Source organism: Cnephaeus nilssonii (genome assembly GCF_951640355.1).
Source record: "Cnephaeus nilssonii genome assembly, chromosome: 10".
Classification (NCBI taxonomy): Eukaryota; Metazoa; Chordata; class Mammalia; order Chiroptera; family Vespertilionidae; genus Cnephaeus; species Cnephaeus nilssonii.
The window spans coordinates 14,303,534-14,320,053 of record NC_137081.1 but is presented as its reverse complement, the minus strand read 5'-3'; the positions used below and the strand labels follow the sequence as shown (position 1 = coordinate 14,320,053).

The 16,520-nt window shown below is 43.6% G+C and overlaps 1 protein-coding gene across 4 annotated transcripts in view; it reads right to left on the bottom strand.

Annotated features, from left to right (window-relative positions):
• CCNYL1 (cyclin Y like 1) overlaps positions 1 to 10,431 on the bottom strand; it is a 37,480-nt gene extending 27,049 nt beyond the window's left edge. For 2 of the 4 annotated variants that reach the window (XR_013814055.1, XM_079781730.1), the window contains exon 1: positions 9,992 to 10,428. Coding sequence is in view for 3 of the 4 variants with exons in the window: in XM_079781730.1 (XP_079637856.1) it covers positions 9,992 to 10,217 (226 nt within the window). In the remaining variant the exon portion in view is untranslated. Of the gene's footprint in view, positions 1 to 9,991 lie in introns of all 4 variants that reach the window. The other 2 variants (XM_079781732.1, XM_079781731.1) reach the window with 2 other exon arrangements.
• Between the last annotated feature and the right edge of the window lie 6,089 nt (positions 10,432 to 16,520).

The following is a 16,520-nucleotide window of genomic DNA, read 5'->3' as shown; positions in this document are numbered from 1 at the left end:
AAAAGTTTTACTTCTTCCTTCTATGCCACATAATTACTTTGGGGCTTCAATAAGAATACTTTCTGGAGCTGGTCATAGGGCTGCTTGTAAAAAAAACTGTGCTGTACCTATGTAAGTGTAGGTCTGCCTGCAGTCCACCTTGCACGAAGGTGGGATAATCTATTTCAGCAAGAATACAAAAAAGGTACTTACATTTCCATTAAACAAAGTTTGCCACCATACAAAATAATAAAGTTATCATTAAAACAAACAAAAATAAATCCCCTATGGTACTCAATAATGTCCAACTCACACCACTTAACCAATCTTATAAGAAAGTGGACCAACATCCTGGTAAGAGGAATGGTTAAGGCACTATTTCTCTAACCACATAATAATGGTTCTATTTTTTAAAAGGATGTTTGGTGGTCAAATCTAAACACACTATAACCCTGTTACTTAGGGAATCAAAATGCACATTGCTATGTTAAAAACTAATCAATCCAATAATGAATCATGTCTAACAGCATTTCACAAATTTACCTAACTAGAATCCCTTTACCCTCCAAGTAATACAGTTATAATCTTGCACAAACATAATTTGGGACTTCCTGGTTTAACAGGAATCTGAACCATCCATTTTATTGGTACTGCCAAAACTGGAAATTTATAGAGCTAAACCAACTTCTTTGTTTTTTAAGGAAATTCCTTCAAGTTTATTAAACTGCTTCTGGAACTTCTATTCAACATTTTTATGTAAAAGGCCCATAAAGTTATTTTAAAGGCTTTTTTCCACATATTTAAAAAATGAGACAATGCTAGCTACTTGGAAAATAAATTATTCAGTTGACAAAGTGACAGGCAGAGATTTCCACAGCTGCCTCTAACCTCAGGCTTCTGAAAGGATTCAAGACTATTTCCTACGAAAAATAAAGCAAATATATTGCATCTGAACCTAAAAAATAAGCAGAAATGTTTGCGGAAGTAGCCACATCATGTATCAGTGCCTATGGCATGATAAAGGTTTTTTAATTTAATGATTCATTGCCCTAACCAGTGTGGCTAAGTGGATAGAGCGTCGGCCCTTGGACTAAAGGGTCCCAGGTTCAATTCCTGGTCAGGGCACATGCCCAGGTTGCAGGCTAGGTCCCTAATCTGGGATGTGCAGAAGGCAGGCGATCTATGATTCTCTCTCATCATAGATGTTTCTATCTCTCCCTCTCCCTTCCTCTCTGAAATCAATAAAAATATATTTTAAAAAATAATTTAGTGATTGATTGATTTTAGAGCGAGAGAAGGGGGAGAGGGACATAAAAAGGGAGAAAGAGAGAAGAGAAGGGGAGAGAGGGAGAGAGGGAGGGAGGGAGGGAGAGAGAGAGAGAGAGAGAGAATATCAATGACCTCAATTTGTTGTTCCACTTATTTATGCATTCTTTGTTTAATTTTTGTATGTGCCCTGACTGGGGATTGAACACCGGTAACCTTGGCATATTGGGATGACGATCTAACCAACTGAGCTACCTGGCCAGGGCCTAAAATTTTTAATGGGAAGTCCAGGAAAAGTATCATAATCAAAGAAGGAGGAGGCTTAAACACACACACACACACACACACACACGCAAAATCATGAAGGCTGGGATTAAAAAAAAATGACAACATGTAGGGAAAAAAAGCAAAACTAGCCCACGTGACAAGAAAGAAAAAATATGGGAATCCCCCTACCCTACACAGAGAGTTCCAGAGTGGGCTCATGCCCCAGGGCTGTCCAACCCATCACAGCTGCCCTGGGACCTCCCAAGAACCAAAGGGAAAGACAGAGCTGTGCTCAGGACCCTCAGCTAGACTGGAGTTGTGATGCTCCCTTTTCCATCATGAGGAAGAAGCCTTTTCAGGAGAGATCAACAGGAGAGCAGAACTGAGACAAGTTCTGAGAAGATATTTAATTCCTGGATCAAGATTTTTATTCTGTAAATTCTGGTTATACAAGCCAATACTTTTTAAAAAATTTAAGCTATTTTGAAATAGATTTCCTTCAACTTGCAACTAAAAGAGACCTGATTAATCAGCAGCATGGATGATCACACTGAAGGAGGGAACAGGTAAAAGCCATTTGCTCATTCCTTTAACAAATATCATAAACCAAAATTTGTAAGAGCCAACATAATGCTTTGTTTAAAAATTACCCATATAACCTCACACCTGTCAGAATGGCTGGCTATCATCAATAAATCAGCAAACAAATATTGGCAAGGATATGGAGAAATGAGAAACCTCATGCACTGTTGGTGGGAATGCAGACTGGTGCAACCACTATAGAAAACAGTGTGGAGGTTCCTCAAAAAATTAAAAATGGAACTGCTTATGAGCCAGTGATTCCACTTCTGGTAATATATCTGAAGAAACCCAAAACACTAATTCAAAAGAATATATGCACCCCTATGTTCATCGCACCATTACTTAAAACAGCCAAGATTTGGAAGCAACCCAAGTGCCCATCAGTGGATGAGTGAATAAAAAAAGCTGTGGTACATTTACACGATGGAATACTATTTAGCTGCAAAAAGGAAGAAAATATTACCTTTTGAGATAGCATGGATAGAAAGAGGGTATTATGCTAAGTGAAATAAGCCAATCAGAGAAAAACAACATGATTTCATCTATATGTAGAATCGAATGAACAAAACAAACAAACAAACAAAAAGACTCATAGATACAGAGAACAGACTGACAGCAGTCAAAGGGAATTGGGGTTGGAGGGTTGGTTAAAAAAAAGGTGAAGGAATTAAGCAGTACAAACTGGTAGTTGCAAAATAGCCACAGAAATGTAGATTACAGCACTGGGAATATAGTCAATAGTATTGTGATTACTATGTATGGATGGGGCCAGCTGGGTACTTTTTGAAGCAGTGGTACTTTAAAAAGTACATGATTCTCTAACCACTTTGCTGTACACTTAAAACTAATACAGAATAATATCGGGGGGAAAAAGACTATATCCTTATCTTCTGTAAAAATAACCAAATTGAAAAAAATCAACATATTAATATAAGCATATTGTTTAGGGGGAAATATTCCTAAATATTTTAAATAAATTTAAAAATCGAAACTTAACCCTTTGCACTCGCTTGCTTTTTTCTCGATTCCTTTATTCTAATGCTAACCGTGTCAAGTCACACTCGACATCCGAGTGCAAAAGGTTAAAAAATATAAAAATTACCCATATACTCACAACCATTACTATTAGTTGCTTTTCTTATATGTACTTTGTTTTTAAAGAAAGCTGTAATCGGTGTACAATTTATTTCCTATTGTGTTACAAGCGATCTCTACCTCATTGCAGCATATTGACTGTTTAAAGACATAATGGCCCATCATCAAGTGTTATTCCTAGGCTTTACTTAGCCAATCTCCTATTGGGGTTTAGGTACGTACAAAGTTCTATTCTTATAATACTGTAAGGAAAATCTTTACACATATGGTGTTTTTTAAAACAATTTTTTTAAATCTCCGTAGGAAAGATCTTCAAAATAAGATGACTAGACCAAAAGATTAGATCAGTTTCATGGCTCAATATATAATACTAAGTTGCTTTCTAAAAAGGGTGGCGGCATATTAGAGTATAATGCCACCAATCATACCAGTTTTAGCTCCTACTCCAGCATTGGATATGTGGAAAAAAAAAAAAAATCCCAGTGATGTGAATGAGGAACCTCAGGGTCTCTCTAATCTGCATTTCTTTGATTACAGTTTGGCCACAGTTAACAGTGCTATTTCCACTTTGGTGAGTTGCCTATCATTTATATGTACTGGTACTGTATGTATTGTACCCACTAGGGACCTAATGTTGTCAATTCGCATGAGACTTTTATAAAGTATTTTGTTTATAGCCTAAAACAATTTTTGTATATAACTTGTACTTTTTGCTAATGACAAATACTGCATCGCTATTCGATAGAAAGGATATTTAAGCCATTAGACAGAAACTCATACACACACAGTATTTCTGTACTCTCCACTAACTTTTCCTTGGAGCCTAAGGAGACTGATAAATGAGACTACACTGTTTTCACTATCACAAAGGTAAGACTGAAAACTATTAAGCAAATCATGACTGCCCCCTCAACATGCACACACAAGAAATTACTGTGCATATCCCTTCTCTCTGCTGCAACCATCCCCATGTCCTTATGTCCTTTTGCCTGCACTAGGGCATATTGCCATCTGAGGAACTCAGCATGGAAGCCTCGCCTCCATCCTCACATGGCTCCCTCTCGATGTCACTTAAGGAGAGCAGCTGTCTTTAACCACCCTGACTTTCTTGCCTGTTCATGTGTTGTCTGCCCAAGGCTCCTCTGGAATGTAAGGACCTAAGTTACAGGTAGGGGCTTGTCTTGTATAACACTGTTTGTCCTATATCTGGAATGGTGCCCAATAGACATCTAACCACTTCAGTGCACCTAAAACCAATCAAGTCTCTCCCAATTTTCCTATATCTTCTATAGTTTCATCAAATGCTATCTTTTGGTTTATCATCTAAGATCAGCATTACTTTCAGATCTTAGAGTAGTAGTTATTCAGAATTAAAGACATAAGAACCACAAAAGCCAAAAAGAGGTTTAATGTCCAGTGAAAATCAATGGTTACTTTAATTTGGGCTAAGAACATTTAATGTTAAAATGCCTTAACTATAAAATGACATCCTAATCCTATATAATAAAGGGTAATATGCAAATTGTCCCCTTGACTGGGAGTTCCACCAGAGTTCGACCAGGGGGCGGGGCCAGCCTGCCAACCACCTGCCTGCACCCGCCCCCCCCCCCCCCCCCCGCCGGGTGGGCCAGCATGACCCCACCCGTGCACAAATTCATGCACCAGGCCTCTAGTTAAGTTATAAGAAAGAATACTAGCTGAATTCTACAGGGAAGTACAATGAATCCACTTTTATCTGTGCCCCCAGAATAAAGCATTATTATGGGATTGTAAGAGGTTTCACTTTAAAAGTTGGTCAACCATAAAGGATGGGTAAATGAATGATGGTCCGACCATTTGATGGTACACTGTATAGTTATGAAAGGGCATGCAGTTGGATGGAAATGCATCCTGGAGCACTCTCCAGGTGTCAAACGCAATTCCTGGAGCTATAGGTCATTACTTCTCTTTATAACAAAACATTACAAGCAGCATATAAAGAGTGACCTCCTTTTCATAGAACAAACAAAATGTGTTTATGTGCATACATAAAGTTCAATTCCAAAATATTAATAAAAGTTCTTGATATTCTGAGTATAAGTGAGTGACTTTTCTGGATTTTCTAAATCTTTTACATCAAATGCTTATTAATATTGTCATATAAAAAAAGCAAAAAAGAGGGTTTAAAATAGCTACTGGAAAGAGGAGAGATCTGTTGCTCAGAGGTTTTTCCACATAATATTGCCAATTCCTTCCCTACTCACTTCTAGGGGTAGGGGGAGCAAGGGGTTATCTGAGAAAACACCTTTAGCCAGGAAATGAGCAAAGCTCAGAAGGTCAGAACATAAAAGGCTGTATAAAAAGGTGATGAGTAATAAGTTGGATAACAAATCTTAAGTGTTTGTGTGTGTGTGTGTTACTGATACTACCATCAGTTATATTATATATACTAATACTGTTAGATAAAGGCAAGGTAGTAGAAAATTATTATTAAGTCTTGGAATATCTCTTTGAAATGGCTTGAAGAAATCATGTTCTTGTATTTCAAAGCATCATTCATGTATGATTTTTGTGTAAGTAACCAAATAATTCAATTCTCCATTGTAGAAAAGCTGAAATAAGTAGGTATTTCTTGGTTTCCAGGGAAATTGATATAAAACTGTCTGAAATAAAGACATTAAAAGAAAACTTTCAATGTGCTTGTCTTTATATTTGGTGTTTTGACCTTGTTTCTATGGAAACTTAATAGCAAATGCTGAAATTTGAGGTTTCTTGTATCTTTTATTGAATTTCCCAAAATTAAAAACAAATTGAAATGAAATTTTAACTATCATGTTAAACATAAAAAGGTAAATTCTATACTCATGAACTCTATTTTTTCAACTCTTCTGATTTAACACTCCTGATCATAGTCCTATGCTTAACCCTTGTTACCTTACCTGCTCTCTTATCAGTTTCTCTGAAAGTCCCTCTATACAAGGCGTTCTTGGCTTCAATTTGAAGTCACCAGAACAAACTCTTTAAAATATATCAACTCGTTTACCTGGTAAATTCATGCTATTTCATGACTTCTACTCTTTTATTCTTATTCATCATAAGGAATTTAGAAATATAGAACGGAGCCCTGGCCGGGTAGCTCAGTTGGTTAGAGCATCATCCCAATACACCACGGTTTTAGATTCGATCTCCCTCAGGGCACATACAAGAATCAACAAATGAATGCATAAATAAGTGGAACAACAAATCAATAGCTCTGTCTCTGTCTCTTTCTAACATCAATACATCTTTAAAAATATAGAAGAGAGGTAAATGTTGCTTCTGAGTTTGTACAATAATGTTGATGGAAGAGGGCATAAATGGTATGGAAAAAATAAAATAATTTTGATGGAAAAATCAAGACTGGAGTAAGTTAAGATAGGCTCACTCTATGAAGAAATTATAAAATACTGGGGGGGGGGGGGGGTCCCTCAGCCCGGCCTGTGCCCTCTTGCAGTCCAGGAGCCCTTGGGGGATGTCCACCTGCCGGCTTAGGCCTGCTCCCCAGGGGATCGGGCCTAAACTGGCAGTCAGACATCGCTCTGGCAGCCCAGGAGCCCTCAAGGGATGTCTAATGATTTAGGCCTGGCCCCATGCACTGGCCAGCCATGAGCCAGCTTCTGGCTGAGCGGCGCTTCCCCTGTGGAAGCGCACTGACCACCAGGTGTCAGCTCTGCATTGAGCGTCTGGCCCCTGATGGTTAGTGCATGTCATAGCAACCAGGCGTTTCTGGTTGTTCTGCCCTTAGGGTCAATTTGCATATTACACTTTTATTATATACTAGAGGCACTGGGGGGGGGGCAGGGGGGGGCGGGGGGGGTCCCTCAGCCCAATCTGCACCCTCTCCAATCTAGGACCCCCTCGGGGGATGTCCAACTACCTGTTTAGGCAGTCAGACATCCCTTTCACAATCCAGGACTGCTGGCTCCCAACAGCTCGCCTGCCTGCCTGATTGCCCCTAACCGCTTATGCCTGCCAGCCTGATCACCCCCTAACCACTACCCTCCCAGCCTGATCGATGCCTAACTGCTCCCCTGCCAGCCCGATCATCCCCAACTGTCCTCCTCTGACAACCCGGTCACCCCCAAATGACCTCCCTTGCATATTCCCTCTTTATTAGATAGGGTTTTTTCTTTAACCCTTTGCACTTGCTTGCTTTTTTCTTCCATTCCTTTATTCTAATGCTAACCGCGTCGAGTCAAACTCGACATCCGAGTGCAAAAGGTTAACATATTGGACAGCCCTAACTGGTTTGGCTAGGTGGATGGAGCATCGGCCTCCAGACTCAAGGGTCCCAAGTTTGATTCCGGTCAAGGGTATATACCTTGGATGGGGGCACATACCCAGTGGGGAGTGTGCAGGAGGCAGCTGATCGATGTTTCTCTCTCATAGATGTCTCTAGCTCTCTGTCCTTTCCCTTCCTCTCTGTAAAAAAATCAATAATATATATATATTTTTTAAAAGTAACATTTAAGATTCCTCCATATCTGCCTGGCTGGTGTAACTCAATGGTTGAGACCCCAGGCTGCCGCCGCTGGCAGGGGATCACGCAGTGTGGGTGCGCGCCCCTCCCAGGCTGAGACCCCAGGCTGCCGCTGCTGGGAGGGGATCCGGCCATGGGGAGTGAATTTTTGTTTTTTATAAAGGGTCAGGAGGTCCTCTGGGCAGCATTCCGCCAGGCCACTTACTTTGCAGACTCTCATCGGCAGCCCTCCCTGAGCCTGGGGGACTCCGGCGGAGCTGAGAGGACTGGGCACCGCCATCTTGTGGCTATGGGCGCTGTCATATTGTTGTGGAGTGATGGTTAATTTGCATATTACTCTTTTATTAGGTAGGATTGGGTAGGATGATGATAAGCTGCATTCTAAAGAGGTTTTTAAACACCACAAGAACTAAACTTGGTGTATCTATCACCTTCATGTCAGCCTTTCTGTCCAGTAGTTGTGTTACACAGATCTCTTTTTTGAAATATATTTTTATTGATTTCAGAGAAGAAGGGAGGGGGACAGAGAGCCTCCTGCATCAAGCCCACAACCTGGGCTTGTGTCCTGACTGGGAATCAAACCGTGACCTCTTGGTTCATAGGTCAATGCTCAAACACGGAGCCACCACAGCCAGGCTCATTTCAGATCTCTTAAGTCTTGCTTTCTTCACTGGTAATATAGGGAGAACATATGCATGGGTCTTATTTGCAGTTAGAAGGGGCAAATGAGATATACATGAAAATGTATTGTAAATCTTAAAAGAATAGTTCCTATTTTGGTCTCTCACCCAACACTACCCCTCTACTAACTGGTTCGTAAAATCACTAGGAGGCTTACCTTACAGCACCTAAGAGCAGAAGTTTTCACAAGCACTTACTTGCTTTGTGTTTAAAGGTACAATTAATTCACATAATTTGTTCTTTTTTTCCTACAATATTTGAATATTCTGAAAAGGAAGTACTTCCCAGTTATAAAGCCAAATCCACTATCTGGGTGAATCCACAGGCTTATTATCCTAACTTTTAAAGAAATTAAAAGCTCAACTGAAGTTTAAGTAGATTAAGAACTATAAAACATTTTCTCTATGAAATAAAATAACCTCTGGCATTTAAATGAAACAAATGGGCCTTTAACATCTCATACCTCATTGTTTTCTACTTCAAAGAACAGGCTTTATGAGCCATGTTGCTACCCAGAATTATTTTAAAACAGACATTTCCTCTCTTCTCCCTCCACCCTACCCAGCTGTTTGGTCTTGACAACTTTTACTCAACATTCTTAAAGGTGAACTGGATCCTATGGGCAGGAGGGGAGAGGAAGGAGAGAGAACCATGGAGACAAACATTCCTGCGCAGGACCTGGCATCTTCACTCCCAAACCTCTCTATTACAAACTAAAGTCTCCATTTAAGTTTGCTTTTTCTCTTTTGAAACGTTGACCAACAGTCTCTTGAACCACCCCATCTCTCCCTTAGAGCAGACAATGTGAAAGTGAAGTCTGTTAAGTCACTGGAGGGAGACCAGGCATAGATAGTCGTATCCAAGTGGGAATTTAAAGTAATCAGACGCCGTGGGTTCTCCTTTTTGGGGCGGGGCGGGGGGGACACGTATTCTCTACGGCACTGGCAGTTAACATTTCACATCTTTCAGTTCTTTTAAGTTCCCTCTTCCACATTTTCTTGCCTCCCGTATTCAAATGATAGTTGGAAGAAAGAAAGCTGCTTCTATTAACTGAAAACTGCCTACTTAACACATATAGACCCTCCTATGCCAGTCTCTATTCTGAATTTAAATAACCAGCCCTAAAATGTCTGCGTCTGAATTGTCCCGGGTATCAACCAACCACCTCCGTGGGTGGGAGGCCAGGGTACCGCCAGGCCCTCCCCTGGTCCCTTCCCTTGGGCGCCATCGGGGTAGGTAACGACAGGGGAGATCGGGTGAACACTCCGAAGTTGCGGTGTTCACGCTTTCATTGAGCCAAGGGGAGAACATATACCCAAAAGTCCTCATAAAGTCCCACCAGGCATTAAATGAAGCCATCAACTGGCAGGACCGAGGACTGGAGGGTCCCCGGCGATGTGGGCTGAGAACGGGAACTGAGGAAAGAACCGAGGGAGATCGGCCCGGCAGGACCGGGAAAGAATGAGGGGTGGGGACGCCAGGCAGAGCCAGCCTTCCCCACCCCCGGGGCCGGCTCCGGGCAGGAAGGAGCCCGAGGCGGCAGCTCCCTCCCGGGGGACCCTGGGCGCGACGGGAGGCCGGGGTACCCACCCCGAGAGCCCCCGCCGCCAACCGCCTCCTTACCGTCCGGCATCTCCCGGTCGCTGATGTGCTGCAGATGGTGGCCCTCGCCGGTGCCCAAATCCAACTCGGCGGGCTCCAGGGCAGCCGGCGAAGGCGCCACCGCCACCGCGTCCCCCGCCGCCGCCTCATAGACCTCAGACTCGTAGTCCGGCTCGGCCGGCCCCGAGCGCCGGCCCATGCTGGGGCTGGCTTCGGGCTTCACGCAACAGGTCAGAGTGTTCCCCATGGGGTGTAGACACTCCTCGCCGCCGCCGTCGCCGCCGCCGCCGCCGCCTCCGTTCGACCCCCGGCTCCGCCGCGCTCCGCAGTGCCCCCTCCCCCAACAATGGCGCGGCCGGCACCGGCAGCCCCGGGCTGCGCCGCGCAGGCAGGCTCGGCCTCGCCCGCTGTCCGCCCCGGCCGCCGGGCCGCCGGGCCCCGGGCAGGGCTCCGGGCCCGGCCGCACCCCCCGCCGCCGCGCTGCTACCGCCTCCCCCGAGTTGCCTAGTCTGTGAGGGCTGCGCCCAGCCCGACTTATTTAAAAGGGGTGGGGACCAGACCGGCGCTGGAAACTACAACCACTGCGAGAGGAGAGCGCAGCCCAGGCTCCTCCTCCGCCCGCAACCGCCTCTCAACTGAAAGCCGTTGTCCGAGCTGGCACCAGCCAACCGGAACGCGCCCTGCGATCACGTGGTTACGGGGGACCAATCGCGCCCAGAGTCCTCTCCACCGCGGCCCGCCTCTCAGAGGAGGCGTGACTCAGAAGGCCCGGCCCCGCCCCTTCCCCAGAGGCCCCGCCCCCAGCCGGCGCGCTGCGGACCCGGGTGTCCATTCACCGCGCGCCGCCCGGAGCTCTCGGGTCCGGCGGGAAGCCAAGTGAAGCCCGCCGCCACTGGGCTCTACGGAGCCCCTGTTAGTGAGAAGCCAGTCTAGGTTAGCAAGTCGGATTCACTGGGTCTGACAGCTGACTGCTGTGATGTATTGCTCAGGAGTGAACTTAGTTTACCCTAATTAGTTGACCGTTATTGAAACTAAATGCTCCTCCTCTCTGCCTTCCAAACGTGTTAGTGTTCGCCGGCAACTTGCCGTAGCGGCCCCCGGGGGCCATGGTCCAGCTCTCAGAACAGCTCTGACTGTGTGTCTTCAATGAGACTCGAGGACACGTCACCCTGCCACTTCCTCATAAGTCAAACAGGGACCCAGCGAGCCCCTCCCAGGAACGCAGGGAGTCACCGATTCGCTTTTCCATGGCAGGAGTTCCCAGATTTTCTCTCTCTCTCTCTCTCTCTCTCTCTCTCTCTCTCTCTCTCTCTGTAATATTTTCAATTTATCTTTTTTTTTCTTTGACAAAATCTGCAAACTCAGAACACCAATCCATCAACCAGCTTGTCATTCGGAAAATTCTGAAAAGAATCGTTTTCTTTCTTTTTTTTTTTTTTTTTACATGTATCCATTCTTGCACAAAACAATTTTAAAACAGAAAGGAGTGTCTAGTTTTGAACACATCCTCTGAAAGTGATTGTAACTGCATGAAGCCGATGTCAGGGAAGCCCAAGTCAACCTTAGAATTGGTCGTTTCACAAGACTTCGGTTTCGGTTTCTGGAACACTCCCAGGCTCATTGAACTCGATTATTGGTAGGAAGGCTGTGTAATGATTGGCAGTCAGTGGCAACAAGGATAATTAGCTTTTCTCGGTTCTTACGGCACATTTGCCCCCAACCCTCACAATAATACCAAGTTCTGCTGCTGGTTTTATCCTCAAATTAACCCAGAACTAACCAGGGAAGCCCCGACTAGATGCTGTTACCCAAGCACACACTGTCTGTAAGCTTCAAACTGCTTCTTCCATATTATTTACAAAGGATAAGATTTCCATACATTTTCTCCCTTGCTAGAAAACGTTGCCTTCCATCTACTTTAAAAATATTTATTTTATATTGATTTTTATTGTTAACAGGTGTCCCCATTCCCCTCCCCCGCTTTGCCTGCCTCCACTCAGTTCCTGCCCCCCCCCTTCCCTGCCTTACTGAAGTTAGAACCATTTTTCTTGCAATAATTTAACTTATTCTCCTCTGTTTCTTCTAGGAGCCTTTTTGACAGCAGCCTCCTCAGATCAAGCTGATGTTAGAAACGCTGTAGGAGTTTCATTAAACTTGACAGCAGGGCAAAGCTTGAAGAAGTCTTTTTAACCAAGTTTGTCCCCTAGAAACAATGCTCATAGGCTTTAGGACAATCGTTTCCTCATGATGACCCTATTGCCCTACTGTGCAGATCCCCCACTGGGGACTGAGCTTACAGCCTACAAACCCGATGTGTGCCCTTGACCAGAAATTCAACTGCGACCTCCTGGGTCATAGGTAGACGCTCAACCACTGAGTCATGCTGGCTGGGCGAGACAAATCTGTTTTTATCCTCACAGCATAGCATCCACCCTGAAGTACCTCTAGAATTTTTCTATCAGAAGGGATTAGGACAGCAAACTGGATGGATGGAGAAGCCAGGAAACCTATTTTAAGAGTCATACTACATTTGACACCTGAAACTAATACAGAATATTGAGTATAAACTGTAATTGAAAAATTTAAAAAGTCATATTTGACCAGGAAGCACGCTTTTAAAAACAAACCAACAACTTCGTTTGCATTGCAGTGGGGGTAGGGGTGAGGGGAGTGGACATCTAAGGTCTTGGCTCCTCTGCTGAGCAGGCCAGGCTTCTGTAGGGAGCTCATTCTATGAGCCTAGGTTGACTAATCCTCCACACCCAATGAGCTGTTCCTTCTCAATCGTACTTACCACACAGATAGAATACTTCTCTAAAAAAAAAAAAAAAAAATTGGTTATGCAAGCAGCATTCTTCCCAGGAGAAGCAAAGGAAAACTGAGACCACAGTGTCCAAATCCAAACTGCCCTGTTCTTTGCAGCCATAGCATTAGTGCCACCCCACCTTGGCCAACTAGTAAACCTCTACTTGTTCTTTTCCTAAAATTTATCTTTATTGTTGAAAATATTACAGATGTCCCCTTTGTATTTTCCCCCCATTGACCCCCTCTAACCCACACCCACCCCTCCCAGGCCTCCACCCCACTATTGTCTGTGTCTGTGGCTTATTCTACTTGTTCTCTGAGGCTTATCTCAAGCAGAGCCTTGTCTGCAATGCTTCTCTGATCCCCTCAAGGCTGGAAGATTCTGCATCTTCAGTGCCATTAGTTCTCTGCAAACCCTTACGGAAGAGCAGCCCCGAGTCATACGGCATGGAAACTGTTTACTTGTTTGACACCCCCGTTAAACTAGACACTCCCCAAGAACAGACCTATTTTATCCTTTTTCTGAATCCCCAGCACAAAGTATAATCTCTGCCTTGTAGCTGTCTCAATACAGTTTTCTTGAATGAATGAATGAATAAAAAGTGGAATTGAGAATACCAACAATCAGAATTGGAGAACTGTTATAACTATTCCTTATTTTTTAGTGTTCTTTATTCTTGTTTGTGCCTCTGCTTTCTGTATCTGGGCCTCCATGGCATTTTGTTAAAACAACAGCCATTTTATAACGCTCACAATTTTGTGGGTCAGGAAATCAGGCAGGGCACACGGGGGATCGTTTATCCCTGCTCCAGGATGCCGAGGGCCTCAGCTGGCGTGTATCTAGCAACGGGGCTTGGCCCAGATGGCTCACCTGGAGCCATACCTCTGGAGTGTCAGTTCTGGGTGGATGTCAGCTGGGTTCCTCAGTCCTCCTCCATGCCATGTCTCCTGCGTCCATAACGGCTTCTTCCCTCACATGTCAGGTGCCTGGCCTGTGAAAGCTGGAGCATGTGCGGCTGGCTGGACCTCCCTCACAGCCTGGTGGTCTGAGAGTAGTCAGATTGCTTACTGGACACAAATATACAGGGTGTCCCCCCAAAAATGTATACATAAGCTAACAGCTGATAGCTCATTTTGAAAATGAAATGTATTTTAGTAAACACTGCCTTTAAAATTATTCAAAGTGTGTGTATACATTTGGGGGGGGGGACACCCCATATAATCCGAGTGTTTCACTTTTATTTTTTCATGTAAACACATGAATCTAAAAAGGGAAAAGTGTGGTGAGCACCGAAGCCGGTTTGGCTCAGTGGATAGAGGGTTGGCCTGCGGACTGAAGGGTCCCGGGTTCGATTCCAGTCAAGGGCATGTACCTTGGTTGCGGGCACATCCCCAGTAGGGGGTGTGCAGGAGGCAGCTGATCGATGTTTCTAACTCTCTATCCCTCTCTCTTCCTCTCTGTAAAAAATCAATAAAATGTATTTTAAAAAAAGAAAAGTGTGGGGAGCAACATTCCTTCAATTAAAGAAAAAAACTTTCAAAGCCAGTTTCTTCACCGTTGTGAAGCTCATCCGGAACATCGCCTTACAAATGGATGATGCTAAACTTACTGTAAGTCCTATACACCACCTGGCATCCGAGGGATCCCCCTTTCCTTCCGGTCTCTGAGTTTTTTAGTAGCTAGAAACAGATTTCTGCAGGTACTTTCAGAAACAAATCTGCCAAAGGTTAAGTTTATTCCGTGATGCCTCGATTTATGTGTTTGAGAACAACATTTATGTTACATCAAACTGAGAAGAGAGCAGAAATTTTCTAAAACCTACATGCTAAGAACATTCTATTTTTCTCTAGTGATTACTTCAATAGAGCAACTTAGAATCCATGGTATCAGCAGATGAATTGTCCCCTGTCAAATAAAACCATTGCATTGAAACCACGCTTTAAATGTTACCTTTGCTCCTTTTAACTCGCAATTTCCATGTGAATGTGCACCGTGAAATGCTTTACACGCATAAACTAATACCCACAAAATCCCACGATATAGTAATAAGAAAGGCCCGCAGGGAAGCTCTCCCCAGGGAACCCAGCTGACCTCATCACAGAAGGATTTTCCCTTCTCCTGGGAAAAAGATGGAATGAGCACGCTGTTTGCTGTTGCCTATTTTTGAAGCAAGGTATGCCAAGGTCAGTGTGCCCTTCCCCAGAAGTGGAGGAGTCTGTAACATCTGCAAAGTCTGCTTAGTGCTCTTTTGGGTAAAAACCATGCTTTGCTGGCACTTTATGTTTCTATAAAAGAACAGGAAAAGCTTTGCCCCTCGGAGTCCTCGATGAGGTAAGAAGGCTGTGATTAGGTAGCAACTGTGATTAGGTGTCTGTAGAGCAGAAAGAAATGAACGGGGTTAGAAAAATACACATTCCCTCCTGGCACCCTTCCAGGGCCTTGACTGAAGGCCAGACAGTCAGAGAGTGAGCCAAGCCAGTTCTGTGGCTCAGAATAATTGGGTAATTGATTGTAATTAAGTAGTAATTAATAATGACTTGAATTATTGAAGGTTGCCCTACCTTCAGGCTATGGCTGGATGGGGTGTTGTCCTGAGCCGTAATGGAACTTGAGGGATAGGAGAAAACAGTAACACTTAGCCTGTCTTTATTACGATTTTTGATATTTTGCTCATGGTAGATTTTAACATGATTTTTAAAAAAATAGTCCATTAAAATATTACTGGTCTTGATTACTAAGTTTTTTGGTGTCTCCTTAAATTTGGCACCTTTCGCAAGTGCCTTACTCACCTCCCCGCAGTCCAGGTCTTGAGCCCAGAAGCAATGTGATGGGTAGTTGGATATTGCTTGGCCTGCCCTTTAAAAGAAATAAAGGGAGAGCCAAATACTTGGGCTGCTCTCTCACTCTTCATGTCCTCAAATTTCCAAATCACTGATATCCAATTACAGTCTGCTCCAGAGTTGAGAGCCTCAGTCTTGCATGTACCATTATCACCCCAATCTATGGACGAGAGACTTAGGTGCAGTATGCATGACACATATGCCTGAGAAAGGGGCAAGGGAGACCTCAATGCAGCCTGGCTGATTCCACAGGTTGTGATCTCAGCCACGGGGCTGTGAGAAATTGCCCACCTGCTGTGTATCCCACCGTTCCGCACTGAAAAAGATAAACCATGTATTTTTTTCTCACTTATTAGTTAAAAGTTCTGACAAAACATTTCCTAATAACTTAACAAGTTGTATTGTCTTTTTCCTCTTATGGAAGCAATATATAATCACTGATGAAATGAGAAAATACACATAAAAGAGAGAAATCAAACTAAATCAAAATCCCATTCCAAGAGCCACCTACTGTTAGTATTTTGTTGCATATCTCTCTAAGCTTTATTTTAATAAAGATAAATTATATGTATATGGTTTCAAAATGAAACTATGCTACACATGCATTTTTTTAAAAAACTGCTTTAAAAAGAAAAATAGTACACCTTTAACATCTTTCTCTGTCATTGCTATTTTGCAGAGTGATTTGTAATGGCTTCATGAGATGTATTCATTTGTTCATGAATATTTGAGGGCCTGCTACTCTCCAGGCTTAGGGAAGCTAGGCGCTGGAGATATATCAGTTAACAAAACAAAAAATTGGGACCTCTAGGGTTAACATTTAAGTAAAGGGAGGCCTTCAAAAAAATAAGTGAATACAGGTGTGTCAGTCAATAGGAACACTGTTTTGAATGTATCTGAGAAG